General features: G+C 41.4%; 1 protein-coding gene across 2 annotated transcripts in view; it reads left to right on the top strand.

The window, feature by feature from the left end:
- nos1apa (nitric oxide synthase 1 (neuronal) adaptor protein a) overlaps positions 1-21,406 on the top strand; it is a 200,420-nt gene extending 179,014 nt beyond the window's left edge. For both annotated transcript variants that reach the window (XM_039811043.1, XM_039811045.1), the window contains exons 8-10: positions 1,283-1,444; positions 15,941-16,106; positions 19,669-21,406. In XM_039811043.1, the coding sequence (XP_039666977.1) occupies positions 1,283-1,444; positions 15,941-16,106; positions 19,669-20,234 (894 nt within the window). In that variant the 3' untranslated portion in view covers positions 20,235-21,406. The remainder of the gene's footprint in view (positions 1-1,282; positions 1,445-15,940; positions 16,107-19,668) is intronic.
- The last annotated feature ends 2,201 nt before the right edge of the window (positions 21,407-23,607 follow it).

The following is a 23,607-nucleotide window of genomic DNA, read 5'->3' as shown; positions in this document are numbered from 1 at the left end:
AACAGCTAACTCACAACAAGCTCTTTCACATCAAGAATATGCAAACTCTCTGCTTCTGGGGGAATTTCTGAGTCTCAAAGTTGGCAAATTTGCCAAATTCTGCTCTGAGTGTCACATAATTGCAAATTGAAAAACAGTTTCCCAGGTTTTTGGTTTGGCGCACAACTAGGTGGGCCAAAATATATTGTGAACCTAGATTGATATGCAGGCCGGATCAGAATTTGCGAGGGGCCGGATTTGATACATGTGATTGTCCACTTTGTAGCAACGAGGTGTTTTAGATATATTAATATCTTCCCCACGTCCAGTTGTTGCTAGCTTTGATTTCATAATTACCCTCAGATACTAAATGGTGCTGATGCTTTATTTTAAGCCATAGTGTGATTAGGTCACCATATCTGCACAACAAAACATATTTTCGACTGGCTGAATGATGAAGAGGGCGCAATGTGTGACTGGTTACTGCAGCCTTGAAACAATTAGGATGCTTGATAGCGTTAGATGGAGGAGAACTGAGTCCCAAAGCTCATTATTGTTGGATCGGAGCGTCTTAGAGCTACTGATCTGCATTCTCAGCACCGCTCATTCCACACTGCTGCGACTAATCAACATTTCTACATTTCAAATTCAGATTCTTGTTTGGATGATGGCTGGTTCTCCAAGGCATTTTATTGATGCCAATGCTTGTCCCGATTATATTTATTTATTCATTAGTCAGTCCTTTTCTCCGTGTGTCTGCATCTTCAATCTTGCAACTTTTTGTGAACTGTGAAAGTTTTGAAAACTGATGAGAGTCATTTTTGTTGGTCTCAACTTGCTAGGAATCCTATAAATATTCGTAAAAAGTTTGTAAAATATATAAATAAGTAAAGTAAAATACAATGTTGGATGGTGCAATAATATTTCTTTTAAGAAATTGGCGTCAGCCAAACCATTCAGGGCCAGATGTACGTACATTTGCGAATGTAGCGTTTCACGGGAGGTTTTTGTACAGACCGCGGAATACATAATTAGGCGTACTTTACGCTTCCCCTCCCATCTCTTTATGGGAAACTCCTACTTTCCCCTTGACCCTCCCGTGAATGCATAGGCATGACACGCAAAAGCGCAATTTGCCATTTTCAGTTCCCGCGACAGGCAGTCTGCGCTTTTACCTCAGTGCGGCCTGTTTGTACATACCTCGCCATGCTTTTAGGCTGTGATTTTTTTCTGGCTACTTGTTAATGTTTTAGTTGGTCACAAAATATTGACTTCATCTCTCTCTTCTCCCCCCTGGTGCCAGGCTTCAGAGGAGGCCTCTCTGCTGATGGCCAGCCCCAGGATGCTGCTCCCTGCATCGGGCGCGCTGCCACCAGGCGCCCCCCTGTCTGTCCACCACCAGATCCAGCTGCTCCAGCAGCAGCTCCAGCAGCAACAGCAGCAGACACAAGTGGCTGTGGCACAGGTGCGTCTCTCTCACACACACCCAAACGTGGCAAAAAGGGGTTTAGGGCACGGTTTGTAAAAATGAAAAGCACACTTAATTCAGATTGGCCATTTAGTGAATTTATTCCCCAAAATGTGATTGCTGGCATGTGGCCAAAGTCCAAGCACGGTAATCAACCTTGTACCAAGCAGTAATGAAAATACCTCACTACTCACAGGCAACACACACTGTCACTGACGGCGTCTCATGGATTCCCCCTTAAATATCTTCATGATTCAAAGTACCAAATAGTAGCTAAAATATTCTGTTGTATTTTTTTAGAACAGTTGAGGTCTCTGGGGGGTGTTGACGGACTAACAAACTACAGTTAACATTCAGTAACACACACAGATCCATATACAGAACAGACACACCAAGAATATTGCATGATAGCCTAACATACACCAATATATTGCCCATTCCTCTCCATAAAAAGCCTTAACGTTAATATTGCACAGATGCCCTGCATGTTTTTACCCCTGTAAACACTTATTTTCCACGCTCCCACTGTAGCTATGAATTTGCAACACAAGAGATTTATTTCATACTCCCTGTTGTCAGTGACATTACGATTCAGATTCGTGCATTACCTGCACATGGTGTTAACCTTGAGTATATTGTATATACAGTGCCTTGCGAAAGTATTCAGCCCCCTTGAACTTTTCGACCTTTTGCCACATTTCAGGCTTCAAACATAAAGATATAAAACTGTAATTTTTTGTGAAGAATCAACAACAAGTGGGACACAATCATGAAGTGGAACGAAATTTATTGGATATTTCAAACTTTTTTAACAAATAAAAAACTGAAAAATTGGACGTGCAAAATTATTCAGCCCCTTTACTTTCAGTGCAGCAAACTCTCTCCAGAAGTTCAGTGAGGATCTCTGAATGATCCAATGTTGACCTACATGACTAATGATGATAAATAGAATCCACCTGTGTGTAATCAAGTCTCCGTATAAATGCACCTGCGCTGTGATAGTCTCAGAGGTCCGTGTAAAGCGCAGAGAGCATCATGAAGAACAAGGAACACACCAGGCAGGTCCGAGATACTGTTGTGGAGAAGTTTAAAGCCGGATTTTGATACAAAAAGATTTCCCAAGCTTTAAACATCCCAAGGAGCACTGTGCAAGCGATAATATTGAAATGGAAGGAGTATCAGACCACTACAAATCTACGAAGACCCGGCCGTCCCTCTAAACTTTCAGCTCGTACAAGGAGTAGACTGATCAGAGATGCAGCCAAGAGGCCCATGATCACTCTGGATGAACTGCAGAGATCTACAGCTGAGGTGGGAGACTCTGTCCATAGGACAACAATCAGTCGTATACTGCACAAATCTGGCCTTTATGGAAGAGTGGCAAGAAGAAAGCCATTTCTTAAAGATATCCATAAAAAGTGTCGTTTAAAGTTTGCCACAAGCCACCTGGGAGACACACCAAACATGTGGAAGAAGGTGCTCTGGTCAGATGAAACCAAAATCGAACTTTTTGGCAACAATGCAAAACGTTATGTTTGGCGTAAAAGCAACACAGCTCATCACCCTGAACACACCATCCCCACTGTCAAACATGGTGGTGGCAGCATCATGGTTTGGGCCTGCTTTTCTTCAGCAGGGACAGGGAAGATGGTTAAAATTGATGGGAAGATGGATGGAGCCAAATACAGGACCATTCTGGAAGAAAACCTGATGGAGTCTGCAAAAGACCTGAGACTGGGACGGAGATTTGTCTTCCAACAAGACAATGATCCAGAACATAAAGCAAAATCTACAATTAAATGGTTCACAAATAAACATATCCAGGTGTTAGAATGGCCAAGTCAAAGTCCAGACCTGAATCCAATCGAGAATCTGTGGAAAGAACTGAAAACTGCTGTTCACAAATGCTCTCCATCCAACCTCACTGAGCTTGAGCTGTTTTGCAAGGAGGAATGGGCAAAAATGTCAGTCTCTCGATGTGCAAAACTGATAGAGAACGCACCCAAGCGACTTACAGCTGTAATCGCAGCAAAGGGGGGGGGGCACAAAGTATTAACTTAAGGGGGCTGAATAATTTTTACGCGCCCAATTTTTCAGTTTTTTGTTTGTTAAAAAAGTTTGAAATATCCAATAAATTTCGTTCCACTTCATGATTGTGTCCCACTTGTTGTTGATTCTTCACAAAAAATTACAGTTTTATATCTTTATGTTTGAAGCCTGAAATGTGGCAAAAGGTCGAAAAGTTCAAGGGGGCCGAATACTTTCGCAAGGCACTGTACTTATATGTTTCCATGGGAGCTTTTGCTGCCGTTCTTCTTTATCTCTGCAATTGCACAGTTTAAATTGAAGTCACTAGAACAATGACGGCAGCATTACTCCTTAAAAGGAACAAAAAAAGCAAAAAGCCGATAAACTCAACTACCAAAAAAGTGTATCGTTTTGTATCAAATAAGAAAATTAGCCATTGCTGACTACGCTGTCTGTGGCAAAAGAACCATGTGATCAATGAGAAACCTAGTGAAGGAGGTAAGCACCCGCCTGCAGTCCAATTTGGGCTCCTGAAGAAAAGTTGAGTGCACACAGCATCCGACATCAATCACCCAGCTTGAGTGGCTGCAGTGGGAGAAGTGACTAGTGACAGCAATGGCTTCGGGCTTATGAGCTGGATCAACACACACACGCGCAGTTTATCATCCTGCTTGAAAAAAGCGTGACTTAAAACTGCACACACAACTTTCTCATGCATTGCCCACACACACACACACACACACACTCACAAACAAACAAACTGCTCCATTGAGGGATGGGTTAAATGCAGAGAATGAATTTCGCTACATGTATGTGTATGTGACAATAAAGTACCTTTACCTTTTACCTTATAAACACATTCCTGACCCAAAAATGTCTCAAACTGTTAGGTACTAATGTCTCATGAATTCCAGAGACAGATACAGGGGGTCCTGATTGAACTTAGCTGCTCCCTTGTCATGACCTGAACAACGTTAGACAGACCGCTGCTACAACTACCACCTCACACATTCGGACTGAGCGTGCCCAGACATAAATGCTATTAATTATACCTTGATGAAGCCAGAGTTCACTGCCTGTCTAGCAGAGACACTGGGGTGGAATTGTCTAAATGAATCAAAACCGCTTCAGCACATGAAAGGAATTATTTGACCTCCGCTCATACTCAGATGAGTCTGAGCTACCCTGAGGTGCTTCCACCTGACCTCGGCTCTTTTGCCAAAGATTTCTCAGCGGCCCTGTCTTGTCTGAGCTGCGCTAACTGTGAGCTTACACATGGCATCGAAATGAGTGTCCACTGACTCTATGATAGGCAAACTGCCTCTCACAGGTGAAGCTAAACTTGCCACAGGCTCCATCTAACCAGACGTATTGAGGGAGGAGAGCTTGCTGTGTGTGTGTGTGTGTCTGTGTGTGTGTGTGTGTGTGTGTGTGTGTGTGTGTGTGTGTGTGTGTGTGTGTGTGTGTGTGTGTGTGTGTGTGTGTGTGTGTTCTCGTTTAACTACATTCATAGGGTCCAAAAACCGGGAATACAGTATACTTATGGGGTCCGGACAGCTTTGTGGGGCCAAAATGCTGGACCCCACAACATTAAAGGGCTGTTTAAGGGTTAAGACTTGGTTTTGGGATTAGGGTTAGAAAAAGGTTATGGTTAGGGTGAGGGTGAGGGTAACGGTTAAGGTTAGGCATTTAGTTGTGATGGTTAAGGTTAGGGTAAGAGGCTAGGGAATGCATTATGTCAAGGACGGGTCCCCACAAAGATAGTGAGACGCACTTGTGTGTGTGTGTGTGTGTGTGTGTGTGTGTGTGTGTGTGTGTGTGTGTGTGTGTGTGTGTGTGTGTGTGTGTGTGTGTGTGTGTGTGTGTGTGTGTGTGTGTGTGTGTGTGTGTGTGTGTCTTTATTTGTGTGGTTTTCTTTTAGAGTTAGAAACTCTAACAAGAAGGCTTTCCCTGGTGTCTTTGCCTCAGGTTTACACCATAAAATAAAATGGCATGTTCACTTTTCTTGCTCTCGAGTTGTGGAACTATTTGTTGGAAACTTTCCACAGGATCCCAAAGCATCCAATTTAGTTATGTTAAAGGCATATATTTCTCTTGTTTATGATTTGGTTATCAGCAGGCTCCCACTGGTTTTACAGAGCTGTCAGGTTTGAGTGCAGCTCTGAAGTAACAAAATCCAGTGATGAATAAAGACTTACTGCCAGGGAAAAAAAACGTTATAAATATAGTAACATCTATAATATAGATACTATATATAATATAGAACACCATTCTTCAAAATCCTTATTTTAAATTGGCATTAACGCATGCTTTTCATAGTGTTCATCATACCATTCAGCACCTGCTGCCTCTGCATTTCTCCACTTATTTACTTAGTTTTATTCTTTTGATCTGAAAACGATTAATCCATCACTCGATTGACGGGAAAAATTATCTTAATCGATCAATAATTTCTCAAACAAAAATAACAAACATGAATTGATTCCAGCTTCCCCAATGTGAGCCTGCTTTTCCCTATTTTATATCAGTATAAATTGAATATATTTTTCTATTGGCTTGTGATGACATGACTTTCCCTGTGTTCTGATGTTTTGTAGACCAAACTAATAATAGATGAATCGTTAAGAAATTCAGCAGATTAATTGAAAATGATAATAATCTTTAGTTGCAGCACTATTTTCCTTTTAATTTGCCTGTCTGTACTTTGTTTGATAATCTAATGCAACTGTATTACAAAGTAATGTTGCAATATGGGTATTATCTTTACTGTTGCTCTCTATGATGATGATGAAAGTGACTTTTTGGCCCAGTCAGGAAACTGGTAAAATATTCGGAAAGTTGAACCCTCGCTGCAGAGGCTGAGCAGAGGTCACAGTAAATGGAGGTAAATTAGCGAGCTGGCATCTCTAATCTCAGCTCACTCAGAGATGAGTGGAAGTATAGATGTTTAATGAAGTCTGGGAAGTGAGGGAGCACATCGACGATCTGTTTCGGGAAGTTCACTCTGCAGATGCTGCTCTGTCACTGCTCATTGAAATTTGACCTCTCTCTCTTTCCTTCAGTACTTCCTTACTCCATTTCCATGTCCTCTCTCCAATGTTTTTTCTTTTCTTCTGCCATCTACACCTTACTTCACTCTTTCGCTTCATCGGTCTGTCCTTAGTCTCGCATTGCCAGACCTTCCTTCACATCGCTGCGGAGGAGGGTCTTGCTTCTCCACACAACATTCTGGGGATGGGGGAAAAACGTGCTCTGATTAATTGGAATTTCTTTAAACCAATCACAATCGTCTTGGGCGGCGCTAAGCGCTGGACACAATGATGGTGCCTCTGCAAAATAGTCTCGGGAAGGAACTTGTTTTGGTGGAATGTGTACGTTAAAAAGTTTTTTTAGTGGCCGGGTTGGCTCAGTGGGTAGAGCAGGCACACATATACTTGGAGGTTTATGCCTCGACGCAGAGGTCCAGGGTTCGAATCCGACCTGTGGCGATTTCCTGAATGTCTCCCCCCCCCCCCCTCTCTCTCTCTCTCCCCTTTCTCACCTAGCTATCCTATCAAAATAAAGGAGGAAAAGCCCCAAAAATAATCCAACAGAACAGAAAACTCAGATTGGACAGATGTCTGGTAGCTGTCTGGATTTACCCTGTAGAGATCTGAGGAGCAGTTAACCATAGTCCGTAAGAAATCCACCGGAGTTTAGAACGCCAACACAAAGAAAGTAGAGGGTGAGGGACATAAGGGTCGGAATTTCCAGCGGTACCTGAACAATCCCTGAAGTGAAACGTCGTCGATATAGACTAGTCTGTCCTTAATTTCTTCTTTCTTCGTGCAAACACATCTTCCTTCCATCTTCATGTTTGTTTCGGTCTGTTTTTCTTTCTTCCTTTCGCCTACGCTGTTGCTTGGACTTTTCTGGTTCTCTCTCACTTGATCGAGCACTCTCTCGCCATCTTACTCACATAAGTGCAAGTGCATTTCTAATGGTTTCCTGATCATTGCACCAGCAAAATTATCATTTCCCCTTTTGGTTTTTGAGATGGAATTAGACACAAACAAGAGTTGGAGGGGTTTCAAACGTTTCAAAATGAAATGAGACCTGGCGTGGGCAGTGAATGCGATGATGGTAATCCTGTGTGAAGAGTACATCTTCAGCAACCAACCCTGTTGAGTCACAACGCACAACCAATAGTCCTAATCCCTTTACGCTGCCAGTGGGAGAGTCACTGTTTTTCCAATCTTCCCTGAAACAGTATTGGTATCATTCAAACAGCCTTGTCATTCAGTTTCTGTGATATTTGCATTTTTAAATTAGGAGGTTTTCCATAACGTCTTGATTTGTTTTTATGTTCATCTCATTGTGTCTCCTTATGTATTGCCAACTGCTCTTTGCTACAGTGGCTTTGAAGAGCACTTTCCAGAGATAACCGGGCAGAATGTTTCTGCGTGGCACTTATTCTTAACCCTAACACCGTTGTATTTTCGGAAGAGAGGAAGGCAACTGTAAGAAATGAAATATATTTTGCATGTTAAAATCAGTTTAATAGAGATGTGTTTTGTGTTGTAAAGAACTGACAAGATGGGAGGAAACTTGTAAGAAAATATGTCAAACTGTCGTGAGTGAAGGAGTTGGGAAGATGAAAATTGTCCTCAGGCGCTGTTCGGTTCTGGGGAACAGTTTTGAACAAAGAAAGCAATAAAAGGGAGAGAGATGCTGCTGTTTAATTAGAGCTTTAAGGAGTGATTTCAGTCGCTTGAAGCTCCTTCAATTTCACGACACTCCGATAAGACGGCAGAAAACATTGGGTAGCGTCAGGTTTGCTACCAGGGGACCACCACAGTGAAGCACAAACGGAGCACCTTTTTAATTGGCTCTTTGTCTGGCTTCTACTTTCAGTATTACATTTTAGATCTTCTCTCTTAAAGGTCCCATGACATGGTGCTCTTTGGATGCTTTTATATAGACCTTAGTGGTCCCCTTTTACTGTATCTGAAGTCTCTTTCCTGAAATTCAGCCTTGGTGCAGAATTACAGACACTAGAACCAGTCCCACAATGAGCTTTCCTTAGTATGTGTCATTTCTGTGTCCTTAAGCAATTGAGGAGGAGAGGTGGCGGGGGGGTAAGGTGGAGAGTGGGGGTGTGGCCTTGACCAACTGCCACTTTGCTCGTTTGAAAGCCATGATCTCTCTCTCTCTCTCTCTCTCTCTCTCTCTCTCTCTCTCTCTCTCTTCTCTCATGGGTGGGCCAAATTCTCTGGGCGGGCAAAGCAGAGAAAGGGGAGGTAACCTTGCTCCTTATGACCTCATAAAGAGAAGATTCCAGATCGGCCCATCTGAGCTTTAATTTTCTCAAAGGCAGAGCAGGATACCCAGGGCTCGGTTTACACCTATCACCATTTCTAGCCACTGGGGGACCATAGGCAGGCTGGGGGAACTCATATTAATGTTAAAAAACCTCATAAAGTGAAATGTTCATGCCATGGGACCTTTAAAGTTTTAAAAGGACTATCGACATTGTTGTTTCTTTAGTGGATTGTCATGCTGTATGACAATTCATTTTTCCTTTTTGTGCATGTATACTGTAATCTTTGGATGAGGAATGAAAGGATGTTTGTCTTGATACCAGTCTGATGCAGCACCGACATACACCTCCATAGAAAACGAGTTGGATAATGTGGAAAATGGTGTTATAGCCGCATCAAAGGGCTACATTTCCACGTACAATTTATCTACCACATTAGCGATGTGGGAGAACCATAGACTGTAAAAACAAGTGGACAAAGCTTCTGGGTCTGAAAAGTAAAGCCAATGTGGAAGTGCCTTAAACCTGCACTGGCTCCAAAAATAAGTCTTTCTATAGAAGTCTATGAGAAAATGAGCCTACCTCTCACTTGATTTATTACTACTTTCAAGTTTTCTTCAATACAGCATGATGTTCATTATGTAAATTATGGTCCCCTTTTTTTTAAAAGATAGACGATACAGCAGGGGGTGGTTTAGGACCTGTTAATCAGGACTGAGGCTTAGCAATGCTAACATGGTTAGCCTTGAACCCGTTTTTGGGTGTTGTCTGTGTTTTCATCTTAAACTTTGGCCCTCTCACTGTGTGTTTTCACTTCATCAAAGTTAATTGGAACATTTGGTCAACTAAAAATGTCTTGTTCAGCATTCTGCCAAACAACCTTGCTAGCTCCCGCATTAGCTAGTGACTTAAGGGATGGTTTGCCGATTTTCTGGTCTGCCGTACAACAAAAGTAACCTTTACCACATGGTTTTTACTGTAACCATGATAACGTTGCTCTTCTATCCTAACCAAAGTAGTCATTTTAACCCAAACCATGGTCTTTACCTTAAAGTGATGGTTCGGAGTAATTTCACCCTAGGGTCCTTTGCACCATGACCTCGAGCCAAACACCCCCCCAGAAGCTTTTTTCACCTGGGTCTAACATTGGGAGAGGCGTAGTTAGAGTAGCATAAGCCGCTGATAGCTGAAGCTAAAGAAGTGTCTCTTAACATTACCCACTAATAATGCCGGAAATTATAGCAAAGGGTATACTGTATATATAGGTTATGCACTCATAAAACGATGGATTGTAAAGTTTGTAGTACACCAGAAGTTTATGTAATAAAACTATTCCGCTGGCTTCTGCTCTCTGCTGTTGTTGTTGCTGCTGTAAGACGAGTGCTTAGGGATCTACAAATTACAACACCGAAAAAAAGAACAAAAAATATTTTTAATTTAACTTATTTTTTAAAGTAAGTGCTGTAGTATAACTAGCAGGAGACAAGTTATAATTGAGGTAAGTTTGGAGACATTACCTTATTTAATCATTAAATTACTAAATATTTTTGTTGCATCTCTTTTCGGTGTTGTAATTTGTAGATGTCCCTAAGCACTCTTACTGCCCGGTAGTAACAGCAGCAGCAGCAGCAGAGAGCAGAAGCCAGCAGGCAAGTGTTATTTACATAAACTTCTGGTGTACTTACAAATTTTACAATCCATCATTTTATGAGTGCATAACCTATTTGTACTACTGTAGACGTTTGGTATCATTTCGGGCATTATTAGTGGGGTAATGTTAAGAGACACTTCGGATCCATTAGCCTCTGCGCTAAGCTATTCAGCTGATAACGCTACGCTACGCTAACGCTCCCAATGTTCGACCCAGGTGAAAAAAGCTTCTGGGGGGGTGTTTGGCTCGAGATCATGGTGCAAAGGACCCTAGGGTGAAATTACTCCGAACCATCACTTTAACCTCCTTGTTTATGGGCCTAAACCTAACCTAATCATAACCATAGTGTGTTGTCACATCATAAAACTCTACGGTTTTGGAAGGCACGGAAAAATATGTCCGCCAATAGGGGCATTAAGTATGCATTATTAATTTGATTTATGGATCAAAATGTTAAACTAGAGTCAGTTCAGGTCATGTACCTCCCACAGACAGTCCTAATTAATATCTCTGTTGAATATCGATTATTTGTGAATTAAGTGATATACCCGTCCATTCAGGTGGAGCCATTAAAAGACACTGAGATGGAGACACACATCACCCAGATAAACGGACTTACCAGTGGACAAAAAGAAACAGCCAGAGAGATCCAGCTGTAATAAATTAGTGCTTATCATCTTAGCAATTTTTCTTTCCGTTTTTTATTTTATTAGTAGGACCAGCCTCTTGTTTCCACAAAGAAACGTGTCTGGGCATTTGTAGAATGAAACCAAATGTAACCTTGTGTGGCTGCATCACAACGAGACGTGCTAGTTTTGATCAGATGTCCTGACGATAAAGCAAAGCTCTGAGTTTTAAAAGTTCCTGGCCTATTTTGCTTATCTTGCTTTGTTTACTACTGTTTCTGCATTGGGTTGTTCAGTGTCCTTTTACCAGCCAGCGCAGCTCAGTGAGAGACATTTAACGTGGACGGCATCAGGACAAATGTGACACTTGGCTCCCAAGGCCTCAGTATAAACCATGCAGGAGTGGCTGATGTGCTATTGGAGGTGTCAGCAGGGCAGCATATGTCAAAGTCAAGCTGCACTCTTCCATAGCTCAAGATGTGGTCCTGTCAGCTGTAAATTACACCAGCAAAGTCATCATCAGGGTGTCAGTCCTTACAAATGAGTTCTGCAGAGGCAGCCTGGCCCCAACACAATCTGGAATAACCTCCATTTGTTGCTAAGTGCAAGGATAATGGGAGTAAATGACTGTCTTCCTCGACACTTGTTTTTTCTGTCAGGCGAGCTGATGGGAGTCGGAGGAGGCCTTGGGATGGAGGATGTGTGAATTTTGACTCCATCTTGTGTTTGTCTGCCTCACTGGCTCTTTATTAGGGTGGAGAGGACCTGATGAGGGTTCACCTTATGGGAGACGTGAGAGAAAATTGACATAGAAGAAGTATAAGAAAAGAGTAGATTGTGAATCAATAGTTTGTTTTAAAAACAGAACAAAATCCAAAATCAGAAGAAGAGGTTATTCTCTGAAAAAATGGCCCTTTCTTCATATTCACTTCAATACTACTGATATTGATGGATATTTAAAATTGAGGTCGGGAACATTCAGATGTATTTTGATTTGGAGAGTAATCTTCATCCGCTGTAGTCAAGGGCGTAACTTTGGGTTCAACATGACAGGGGTTGAGATTTCCAAATTTTGAGTGTTTTTTTTGTGGTGGGGGTTCATTGTCCAGTTTTTATTATTAATCATAATTACCTCTAAATTAGGCCTATGACTGTAGTGCTGAAACAATAAGTCAGTTAATCGATTAGTCTGCTTAACGTGAATAGATAACTCATTATTGGAGTTTTTCTCTTTATATGACATTTACAAGCAAATGATAAATATAGGGCAATCTCAAATATAACTAATTACAGCAATTTTAATAATAGGGTATTTTTTTTATTTAATCTAGTATAAATTAGTGTAAATCCAGATGAAATTTATATCAAGTACAAGACAAAAGGGTCAATTTGAAGACATGATTAACTTTTGTCTGTTTTATTTATTATATATATATATATATATATAATTACATCTGGAGTTCTCCTTATCTCCGCATTTTTAATTGATTTTCAGACTGCTCAGGAAATGTACTGAAGGACTTTCTGGAGCATTTCCTGCAGCCTTTCAAACGCCAATTACAGTTTGTTTTTGTAGTTTTTCCTTTGATGCGTGTGCCCACTGACGTCAAGAGCCTCCCTGCTACCACGGTTACCGCATCAAGCTGAAATGAGAAACCAGGGAGTCATTAGGAGTTTGGATGACTTGTACCTGCAAACGAGGCCCCGTGATTTACGGCGCTCTGAAAATACTCTGCCGCTCCTGTTGGCCTTTTACACCGCTAGCCTTCCTAGACATTTTATGTGCACCTGTTCAGACACACTCTAGTATTGATTAAGCTATTCATATGTTCACAACAAAATGGGAAATGGTTTTCCTGACAAGAAGCCGTTAGAAAAAGCAAGGAACTCCTTAATTTCAACAGTAAAGCCCAGTTCAGACCAAAGATTTACGACAAGACGAGTTGAACCGCATAACTTGTTGCAGCGAGCCGGTCTGCAGCGTTCTGAAACCTGCCAGTTCACACCAATGCGACAAGACGGTGTATCATCTCCATAACAACGCCTCTTTTTACTTCCGTTCTGACTTTTAGGCTTATTTGTCGCTGGATTTATCATTTGTTTTGTCTAAATATGAACGTGGGTAACGTTAGTGATATCGAGATGCTTGCTACAGTTGCATTTCCAGTGATGAATCGGCGAAAACACGTTTTCTTCCTTCAATTCACTGCTTCCCTCTCTTCAGTCACTCTATCTCGCTTGACCATATAACGTTACCATGCTTTCGGGCGGTCGTTGAGGCTCCGTCTAAAACTCTGCCATTTTCACCAGCTGTTTGTAACCTAAAATAAAATGGATTATTATTATCTATAGTTTATAGCTCACTTTACCAGCTGACTTCTCTATTGGCTGTTGAAACAGGTGACGTCCCTTACGTTGTAAAACCAGCCTCCGCAACTTGAACAGCTGAGTCACAGCGAAACCATCAGCTGGCTTGAGTCAAGCTGAGACTGAACTGGGCTTAAGGAGCACTTCTGGATTCTGCGTTCTATTCAACATGCATGTAGTGGCATTGGATAAAAGCATGTTTGACACTCTTGTCTTCAGTACCTCTTAGCCTATTACACAGCTCACATATAGAAGTCCTGCTGGACCATGTTCAGACTCCAGGGTTAAGCTTCATCAAACTATTGAGAGCAACGCAGCCTCTCCTGTCAGAAAGTCATTAGTAAGTCAGCTCATTCAATACACTGGGCTTCTCCTCAACCATTCTTGTGATTTGAAACCTTTAGAATTTCTCCTTTTGAAATTGATGAAAGCAATTATGTGCTCAGGGTATGAGATTTCCGAGTGAGGTAGGAGGTGGTGCCACTAACATTTGATTTGGAGAGTACTTTGAAGTAAAAAAAAAGGGAGTCAATGCTGCTACAAAAGCTGTGTGTGTGTGTGTGTGTGTGTGTGTGTGTGTGTGTGTGTGTGTGTGTGTGTGTGTGTGTGTGTGTGTGTGTGTGTGTGTGTGTGTGTGTGCGGACGGACCTGTGTGCACTGAGTGAACGTTGTCTCTCTCACTCCCCTCGTATAATAAATAATTTAGAGTGTTATAGAAATTTCAGCCTTTCAGTCTTAAATTGAAATAGAGTCTCCACTTTAATCTTGCAGACCACAGCAGAGTGGCATTAATGTTACACGAGGATCACAGCAGCCACTGGAGCTCTGCTACCCCTGTAATAAAAATGTAATAGACGGATATAAAGCCACAGAAAAATTACAAAGATTTAATATCTGTCCCTCGTGTTTTTTAGTACCTTGGAGCCTGTATGATTGTGTGTATTTGCATTTTTGTAAGTGTACATGCAGAGAGATCAAATACCAGAAAGTAAAAACCAAAGATAACTTTAATTATCAGTTAGTCTGCTAATTGTTTTCTGGATTATTTTATTTTATTAATTGTTTTATCTATAAAATGTCTATTTCTAAAGCCCAAAGTAACATAATTTTTCCAACAGTCAAAATCCAAAGAACTTTACAATGATAAAAAACAGAGAAAAGCAGAAAAAAACTCACTTTAAAGAAGTTTTGGCATTTTTGCTTGAAAAGTGACTCAAACGAAGAAGATCAAGGTTGATTTTATTGTTGCATGAAAAACAGGCATCCCACAAAAGACACTAAATAAATAAAAAGTACACACAAAAAGTATGCACACAGTTAAAAATACAAAAAATGTAAAACAAATGAATGTTTGTAACGATTTTAATTAAGCAATGGTCAGGCCATATGTTCATACTTGTATTTAGAGGTTGTACCAGAATAGGTTTACACAGTTTCATTTTCAAAAAACACCTTATTTTTGTTGTACTGCACATTGCTGCAGCTCCTCTTTTCACCCTGTGTGTTTAGAGCCAAATTCTTACTTGCAAATCTTACTTAAGATTAGAAATGTTCCTACAGTATTCCCTGATTGAAGCAAAAAAATATTCTCACATATTGGAGGAAAGCTACTGCCCTAATGATTAAAATGTGGCTGAATGATTTAACACCTCCCATATCGAGAAGATTTGCTTTAAGAAACAAACTCTCAATTAGATTGTATTTGACAACACCCCAATAAGTAAATTAGAAGAGTTAACACATAAGTTCCAATGACAGTATGCAACACAAATGATGACTTATAAGTGTCTAAATATCAATGTACTGCATCACCATTGTTTGTGTTACCTTTACTGAAATATTTGAAGCACCTGGCACACCTCCTGTGTTCCCTGACATGCATATCATGTTTAAAGGGTCAACACAGTTTGAGCCTTCAAGTAGTGACAGTATGTCATGAGACAATTGTTTTCTAAAAAGAGTGCACATCACATGTCAGTCAGTCAGTCTCACATTTCTTTCATTTGTAAAGAAGTACATAACATGTATTTTCTGCATTTTCTGCTTTCGGTCAGAAAACGAATATGACGGGCGCCTGAGTAGCTCAACCATACACAAAGGTTCAGTCCTTGACGCAGCTGCCGCTGGTTCGGTTCCGACCTGCGGCCCTTTACTGCATGTCATCCCCCGCCCTTTCACCTTTCATGTCTAAGCTGCCCTGTCAAAAATAAAAGCCTAAACATGCCCCAAAAATATCTAATATAAAAAAAATATGAATATGATGTAGTCGCAGTCAGCGGTACTGTATAGACAGAAAATACTTGAGTCAATCATCCCTGTTCTAGGGAAAAGAATCAATAAATAAAAATTTTGATTCCCCCCCCACACACACACACACCTCTAACAGATAAGGGCGAGTAGTGCTGATTTTATGAGTGTTGACCAAGGGAACATGTTTGTATACACTGCACTGAGCATCTGTTCCTATCCTCCTCCTCTCTCCTCATCTATCTGTCCCTCTTGACTCGCCTCCTCCTGTGCAGGTCCACCTGTTGAAGGACCAGCTGAGTGCGGAGGCCACGGCTCGGCTGGAGGCCCAGGCTCGTGTCCACCAGCTGCTGCTGCAGAACAAAGACCTGCTGCAGCACATCTCCCTGCTGGTTAAACAGATCCAGGAGCTGGAGACCAAGATGTCTGGACCAAACTCCAGTGAGTGGATCCCACAAGAGGCTCATGCACATACATACTGTATGCCGGAGTTAATACACATGAACACATGCTTGCTGACATGTTAAAGTGTACAGCTGCAGAGAAACAGACGTCTGTATGGGGACACAAGTTTTTATATGAAGTGACAAATGCATTTGTAGTTTGGGACCCATATCAGCCTCCACTGGCAGTCAGCAGGAAATGTAACAACAGCAACACGTCAGCCCTTCCATCCCCTTCAGCTATTCTGATCTGATTTTGACGCAGTAAAGAGACACTTTAGCCAGAAGATATCCAACAATAACATTAAGCAAATGCTGATAAGTGATCAACAACCCATCAATCATTCTTTTTAAAGAATATTTTGGTCATTTTGGGACAGCACCGTCCTCAAAATGTGTTTTTATTTACCAAGAGAAAATGTTATTCTGCCTTAGGATCAAGTTGTGCATCATAGTGCACATAATAGACACATGTGGGATATTCTGCAAGATCTCTGTTGCTCAAGTAAGTGCAGTAGTTCATGTGAAAGTAACAAAAATGATGGGAAGTTATTATTTCTATCTCAGAATGTTAAGTCATTTAACAAACTCACTTTAAAATACTCACTTGTTCCCTTGTCCCTAGGTCTTGCTTCTGAAGAAATTTCAACAGGAGATTTCTCACTAACATATGATAAAAGAAATAGTCCACAAGCAACACATGCCCACTGCAATCATACACTCCACAAAACACAGTTCCACTCTAACATAAAATCAGTTCAAACTTATGTAAAGACAACTGCTCCTACTTAAAGATATTTTAAAACAGGGAAAGATAAAAAGGACAAGTGACATGTTAGAGAGACTGACTGTAATAGACCTGACCTTAGTAAGCTGCCTAGTTTACCTGGCACCCCCAACCATCCCTATCCTCAATAAAGGCAAACAAACTGACAGTCAGCTGTCAGTAGGATACTGTATCCCACAGAGAAGTATGCAAAAGATCTTGTGATAAAACATTAAAATGGACAATAAAGAAAGGAATCTTTTTTTCTTTTTTAAAAGATGGACATGATGGAGGCACAAATATAGTAATCCACATCTAGGTCAACACACTGTCAGGTAAAGTCCTTGCACGTGACCGAGCAAACATCCAGCCACACACACACAGCCATACTAACCATGACCTACACACTGAGAGAGCAGCTCAAACAGACAGCAGACAGAGTGAGGGTACTGCAGACAAGGACAGGCTTCTAAATGGAAGTTCCTACATTAAAGCTTCTGAGTACCAGTATGAGAGCCTCACCGCTCTGTTTATCATGCACCACACACGTTCTGGTCGCCGTTCTATTGTCCACGACCCCCCTCCGCCTTCTCTGTCTATCTCCCCGCAGCTTCACACATTTTAAAGCCTGTTCATCGGCTATCGCAGTTCAGCCTGCCCTCCAATTGTCACCCTGCAAGAAGCAATCTGTGGTCTTATCAGCCAATATTTCAGTTCATTCAGTGGGGAAAATATCCACCTCTACATGTTGGACATTTTATATGCACCTCATGTCGTACAAGATCAGAAGCATTGTTTTATGGATACGTAATGAAATGTAATGGCATTTGTATTATTATTTTATCATTTTTAATAGACCTTTCTCATGACACATTTTGACTTGTCAAACACAGGTGTACAACTAATAACATCAATTATGGCTGCATGTCATCTGTAGTTTTTATTGGCACACTTGAATGGAACGGGGCCATCATATATATATATATATTGTTATCAGTCTCACAATGTCCACCTTGAGAAAGGTCTATTTAACAGCGCTTTTACAGCATTTAGTAGAATATTACAGCATGAAACCGGGTGTGGCTTAGAGTCCAGATCGGGCCGAATTATTCGAAATAACCATAATTTCGAAATATCTGTCCGAACCCGGCCCGGCCCGTCGGGTCCCGTCGGACTCGGGTCGGGTATCCATGCCTTAGTGTGGCTATATCTGAGAAGAGGTACAGGAGGTTTAAGCCCAGTTCTACTTGATCAATTGAAAGCTTCTTAAAGGAATACTCTGAAAATATACGTTCTCAGCATAGACTGTCAAAATAATGGACGTAGCAGAAGTGACGTCATCCATTGTTGGTTTGTGGACGGCCCTTCTAAAGCCTTGAATTTTGGCAATTTGGCCGCCGCCATCTTGGATTTTTGAAACCAGACATGGTGATTTTTTTATGAGAGGGTGGAGCTGGGGAGGAGGTTGGCCAAGCCAGTGTTGTTTATGGTTGCAATGGCGCTGCGCTAAATGCTAAAGGGGGAAAGTTGCCGATTTTCAACCCTTCAGAAGCGAGTCATCCAGCGGAGATTTACCGGCGGGTAAAAGCGGACCTTAGGGTACTGATGCCATTCGTCAGCATGTAGGCCTACTGCAGACGGCAGTACAGAAAATTGGCAAACTTTCTATTAATTTACCATCTAACGCTAGCATAGCTAGCTAACTTGTTTGGCAGAACGCTGAACAAGACATTTTTAGGCGGCCAAAGTGTTCCAATTAACTTTGCTGAAGTGAAAACGCACAGTGAGAGGGTCAAAGTTTAAGATGGAAACATGGACAACACCCAAAAACAAGTTCAGGTCTATTTTAATGTACACAGTGTCACAGATACGCATTGCTAAGCCTCTGTCCTGATTGACATGTCGGCATGTCGTCCCGCCCCTAAAGCATCCCCTGCTTTATTGTCTATTTTAAAGACTTGAAACTAGCGATTGCTCCTATAAACTCATTATCAAATGTTTACTGTGGTAATAAATCAAGTGAGAAGTAGGGTCATTTTTCCATAGACTCCTATATAAACGCCTCCTGCTGGAAATTAGATAGAATGCAGGTTGAAGGCACTTCCGCGTTGGCTTTACTTTGCAGACCTGAAAGCTATCTATTATTGTTACAGTCTATGGTTCTGAAATGACTTTCAAGAGTTGTAAAATCCTGTCTGTGAGTATTACGCATTAATATGTTACTCCAGCTGAACTTCCTGGATCATTGTCGCACCGTTTCAATGGGTATTTTTATTAATGCTGTTACTACTTTTTGAGAACACTGTAACTGCTGTGAATCTAAACTTACTAAAGCTGCCGTCCTCCATGAAGGAGCAAACTACAAACTTTCCAGATCCATCTTCCATGCCTACTTGGGGTTAGTATTTGAAAAGATTATTCCTTTAATGTATCTTTCTCTCAGTATTTGAGTTCCAGGACTGTTCTCTGTTCCCCATAAATAAGGAAGCAAATCTTGTTTCACTGAGCACTGATCATGATGAAATGCTTACCCAATACAAAAATGATTTATTGGTAACTGAGTGATTGATTTTGGAAAGGAGCTCCTATCTACCACAATTCACAGATATCTATATCACATACATAATTCTTCTGCCGTGATCCAACAGGAGGTGTGATAACAGATGAATTTAAATCGAGGCACAGTGGAACTTTTGAATGTGGTATAAAAGTCATTTATTCCTTAGTGCAGTCTCTTCCTCCGTCTGCTCATTCATCACTTCCTTTCCCTCTGTTCTACCTCATCTCTCTCCAGTGGGATCCCAGGACAGTCTGTTGGAGATCACCTTCCGGTCAACAGTACCCCCAGTGATCTGCGACCCCACAACGCCCAAACCGGATGTGTCCGCCCTCAACCTGCCAGCGCTGGGCTCCGCTGACGGGACCGGCAACGCCTTCTCATCTTCCAATGGGAGTCTGGGAAGCCCCCTAGGTAGGGACAAGTGTCTTCTCAAACTGGAGTGTTTCCGTTTCCTCCCGGGGCCTCCGCCTCCTCAGCTCCCCTCGCCTCCCCCGCTGCTCAAGGCCGACAGGCCAGAGAGCAAAGGCCAAGAGGTGTCTGAGGGCACAGCCAAGGTGTTGTCCCGTGACGCCAAATCTCTGGGCTTCCTGGACTTCGCCGCGAGGTTTCGCGAGTCGGGTATCTCCTCAGAGTACGAGTCGAACACAGACGACAGCGATGACAATGAGGATGAGGGGGAGGACGACGAGGAGGAGCTCGAGATCTTTGGCTGGGGGAGGGACGAGGAGACGCTGAGGCTGCTTAATGTTCTCAACAGACAGGGAACTCCTGACTGTCTGGGAGATGAAATAGCGGTGTAACGCACTAACCTACCCTAACCCCCTATAAATATTTTATTTTAAAAAGTATTTATTTACTATAATTACTATGTTGTATTAAGTACCAGGACTGTGAGACAGTTGTGAATCAGGGCTCCAGCTTGAGTTAAACAACCTCCTGATCCTAATTTTCCTCCTAATTTGAGCGGACATATAATGTACCTTACGTTTTACTCCTGTATACCACAATGCAACGCGGCCGTGTTTTCCAGTTGGTCACACCTGTGGATCTAATCTCTAATCTATATGCATACTCATGCATACACACTTTCTCCTTTAAATCTTGTTTCCTTTATTTCCTTTAGCCTTTCCTCTTTGTTACACACATCCATACCGCTTATCCGTATATCACACACACTCCCAAAGTCTCTTCCCAGCTGTCTGTTGCTGAATTTCAATTTGAGATTTGGGAGTTCTATAGACAAAATCAAGGAGTTTATGTTAAAAGTCTTTTCTCCTTTCATTCAACAGTAAGCAATTGCAGGTTAGTCTGTCTTTACGATGAAGATGTGAGGATGTGAACATTATATCAAACCAAAAGTTCAGAAGAAAGCTTTCGATTTATCAGGATTGTCAGTCGTGCTGGCAGGAACAAGATGACAGGGTTCGGGACTGGAGAGACTGATGAGCTCTGCCCGATGAGCAAAGATGAACACTTCAGCCGTATCCGGGGAGGAACTTTATTATGGTCTCTATGTTTGGAGAGGGAAAGTCCTTTCTTGAGCTCATAATTATTCAGAGATTATTTTTAGACAAAAATCTGTGTCTGTACTGTACGTACAAACTTTGTTTTCTATGTCATCCCACAGAACTGTATGTTGAACTGCTCCGTCCTTGACTTCTGCAGGCAGCCCTCTTTTGTCTCCTCACAGTTTGTTGACTTGGTAGCCGGAGCATGTTTGCACTCTTTTCACTTGTCCACACATTTCCCCCGCTTTCATTTTAATTTATGTAAAGCCAGGATTAGTCGGACCTCGAGGAACGCTGTTTGTTTCTTGTATTCATCCCGTAAACAAAAACTCTTTCCCTCGAGCCAGAACAGCAGCAGCTCACGGATGACAGCCAAAAGTGGTCTCATTTGTTTAAACCCAGCTCTGTGTATGGCCTCCAAGCACAATGCAGTATTAAAGTGTTCGTTTTGTTTCACGAGGAAAGCCACTGAGTTTTCTTTCTGTGTACTGTAGCCCTGGTTTATCAGAGCACCCCTGTGAAATCAGTGCTGACAGGCCAGTGTTTGGCGAAAGGTAGATGCTGCAGAGATTTAAAGAGGAATCAGGACAGTCCTCAATGGGCTCCCTATCTTTTGCAAAGAGCTTTAGCCTGATAGGATCAAACCAATCTAGTGAGAGTCCAGTAAACTAACTCCCAGTTAGCTGCTCGCTTTCTGAAAATGTTGGTATTAAAGGATAACGAGATTGAATCAGAGATTTATTGATTTATTTCTCCCAAAGTTTGTTTGGAAATTGTATGAACTTTTCTAAATCAATCTCTCTGTTAAGTGTGTTCTAGTCAGTGGTTCTATCAAAACTATTCATACACACCAATGAGGGCCATTTGAGATTGAGTCCCAGGTTGATGTCCTTATGGGACCAAAATTTGTATCCCAAACAAACCTGTGGAAAAGCTATCCAGCTAACGTGCATAAATTAACTTTAAAAACAAACAAAAGAAAGACCCAATCTGAAAGGGACCGGGGGGGGGGGGATAATGGGACTTAATTCAAAATGCAGGCAACCCAAACACACAGAACACCAACACCGGTAGCAGCATGATGCTCCATGAATAAATGAGCAGCCACCGTCCAAAAGAATGGAAATGCCTCCAAAAACCTAAAACATAAAAATTATGTTTTTTTGTTGATTTAGGCTTAAATTGTATATATGGCCATTCTTCATATGGTCTATATTACAGAAATGACAGGAAATGAAGGAAGAGACAAATGGGGAATGGCATGCAACAACGCTCCACGGCCAAACTTAAACGTGGACATGGTGGTTCATGATTGCCACCTTATAGACCAATAGGGTGCTCCGTCAATACATTTTCCTCTAGTTTTCTTTTTATTTAAATTGGAACTAAACATCGGCCAGAAATCATCTTAAATCTACTTAAATATTCCCTGACCCCATATTGACAATCGGCGGGCCGATATTAGGCATATTCCAAACTATCGAATATGAATATTTAAATTCTTTTATAAAAACGGACGAAACACCCTTCAACCATGTTCTGAGTGTTGGCGTTACATAGTTTGTCCACCAGAGGGCGCTCTACAACATCCCTGTTTGCAACACTCATGTTTAACCCTTTAAGTTTCATATCTTCAAATTTTTCTTATTATCTTTAATATATTTGGATGTTCCTCTGTTCTGTTGTGACAATAAAACAGACAAGTTTATTTTTAAACTGCATTATCATATTATTTTAGTGAGGACTCATAAATAACTACAAATAACTAATGTTAGGGAAATCTGTTTATGTTTTGTTACGCATTTCTGGATTTAAAAAAAAATATATATCGGAATATCAGATTTTTAAATCACCAAATATTTGTATTGATATCGGCCTTAAAAATCCTTTATCGGTCGGGCTCTACTTTCTTTCTCTTTCTGTGGCCATCAGAGAGTTTGGTAGTTCCCCTGAAGTGCTTTTAACGTGTTTGACGCGGATGACAGGAAACACAAAGATCCGACAGTATGTCTTTATGAAGGATGTTCTCTCTTTTCTCTCTCCTCTACATATTCTGTTGTCTCATCATCTAGGTTTTTCCTTCTCTCTTTTCTCTTGTTTCTTTTCCTGTAATGCTTTTTATAACATGATATTGAAGGCACAGGTGCATCAGGCAGCTCGCCGTGAGGGGGAAAAAGGAAAGGAGATAGAAGATATTAATAAACAGCAGTTTGAGCTCCAACACATTTCAGCAACTGATGCAATTAACATCAGATAATTTAAAACCTAATGAAACAGCCCTAAATATATCAACCAAAAATATATTCCGACCTGTTGCAATAAATTGTCAGTGAAACACATCTCCAGACTGATATTGAAAACATTTAAAAAGGTGATTCCCCCATCTAATGATTAAATAATCACGTTTAATCAAAGGATGCATTACATTATCTGGCAAGGGCATGTCTGGAGAACAGACATTATGAAAGTGACTTTGTGAAGGTGCTACCGGTACGTTTTATTTTAATTTTTTATTACTTAACGTCCTCCCTCTTGTGCCCCCGACCCCCAAATGAGACCATTTAAAGCAGTCAGAAAGTCTGTGGTGTCTGACAAAGTCCAGCGGTTACACAGCACTCATCAGCAGAACAGAAAACAATGTCTCAAATTTCACGGAGATGTCAAC

Source organism: Perca fluviatilis, chromosome 9 (assembly GCF_010015445.1).
Source record: "Perca fluviatilis chromosome 9, GENO_Pfluv_1.0, whole genome shotgun sequence".
In the NCBI taxonomy this organism is placed as follows: Eukaryota; Metazoa; Chordata; class Actinopteri; order Perciformes; family Percidae; genus Perca; species Perca fluviatilis.
Note: the sequence above shows the minus strand (reverse complement) of the source record. Positions and strands in the feature narration are given on the sequence as shown.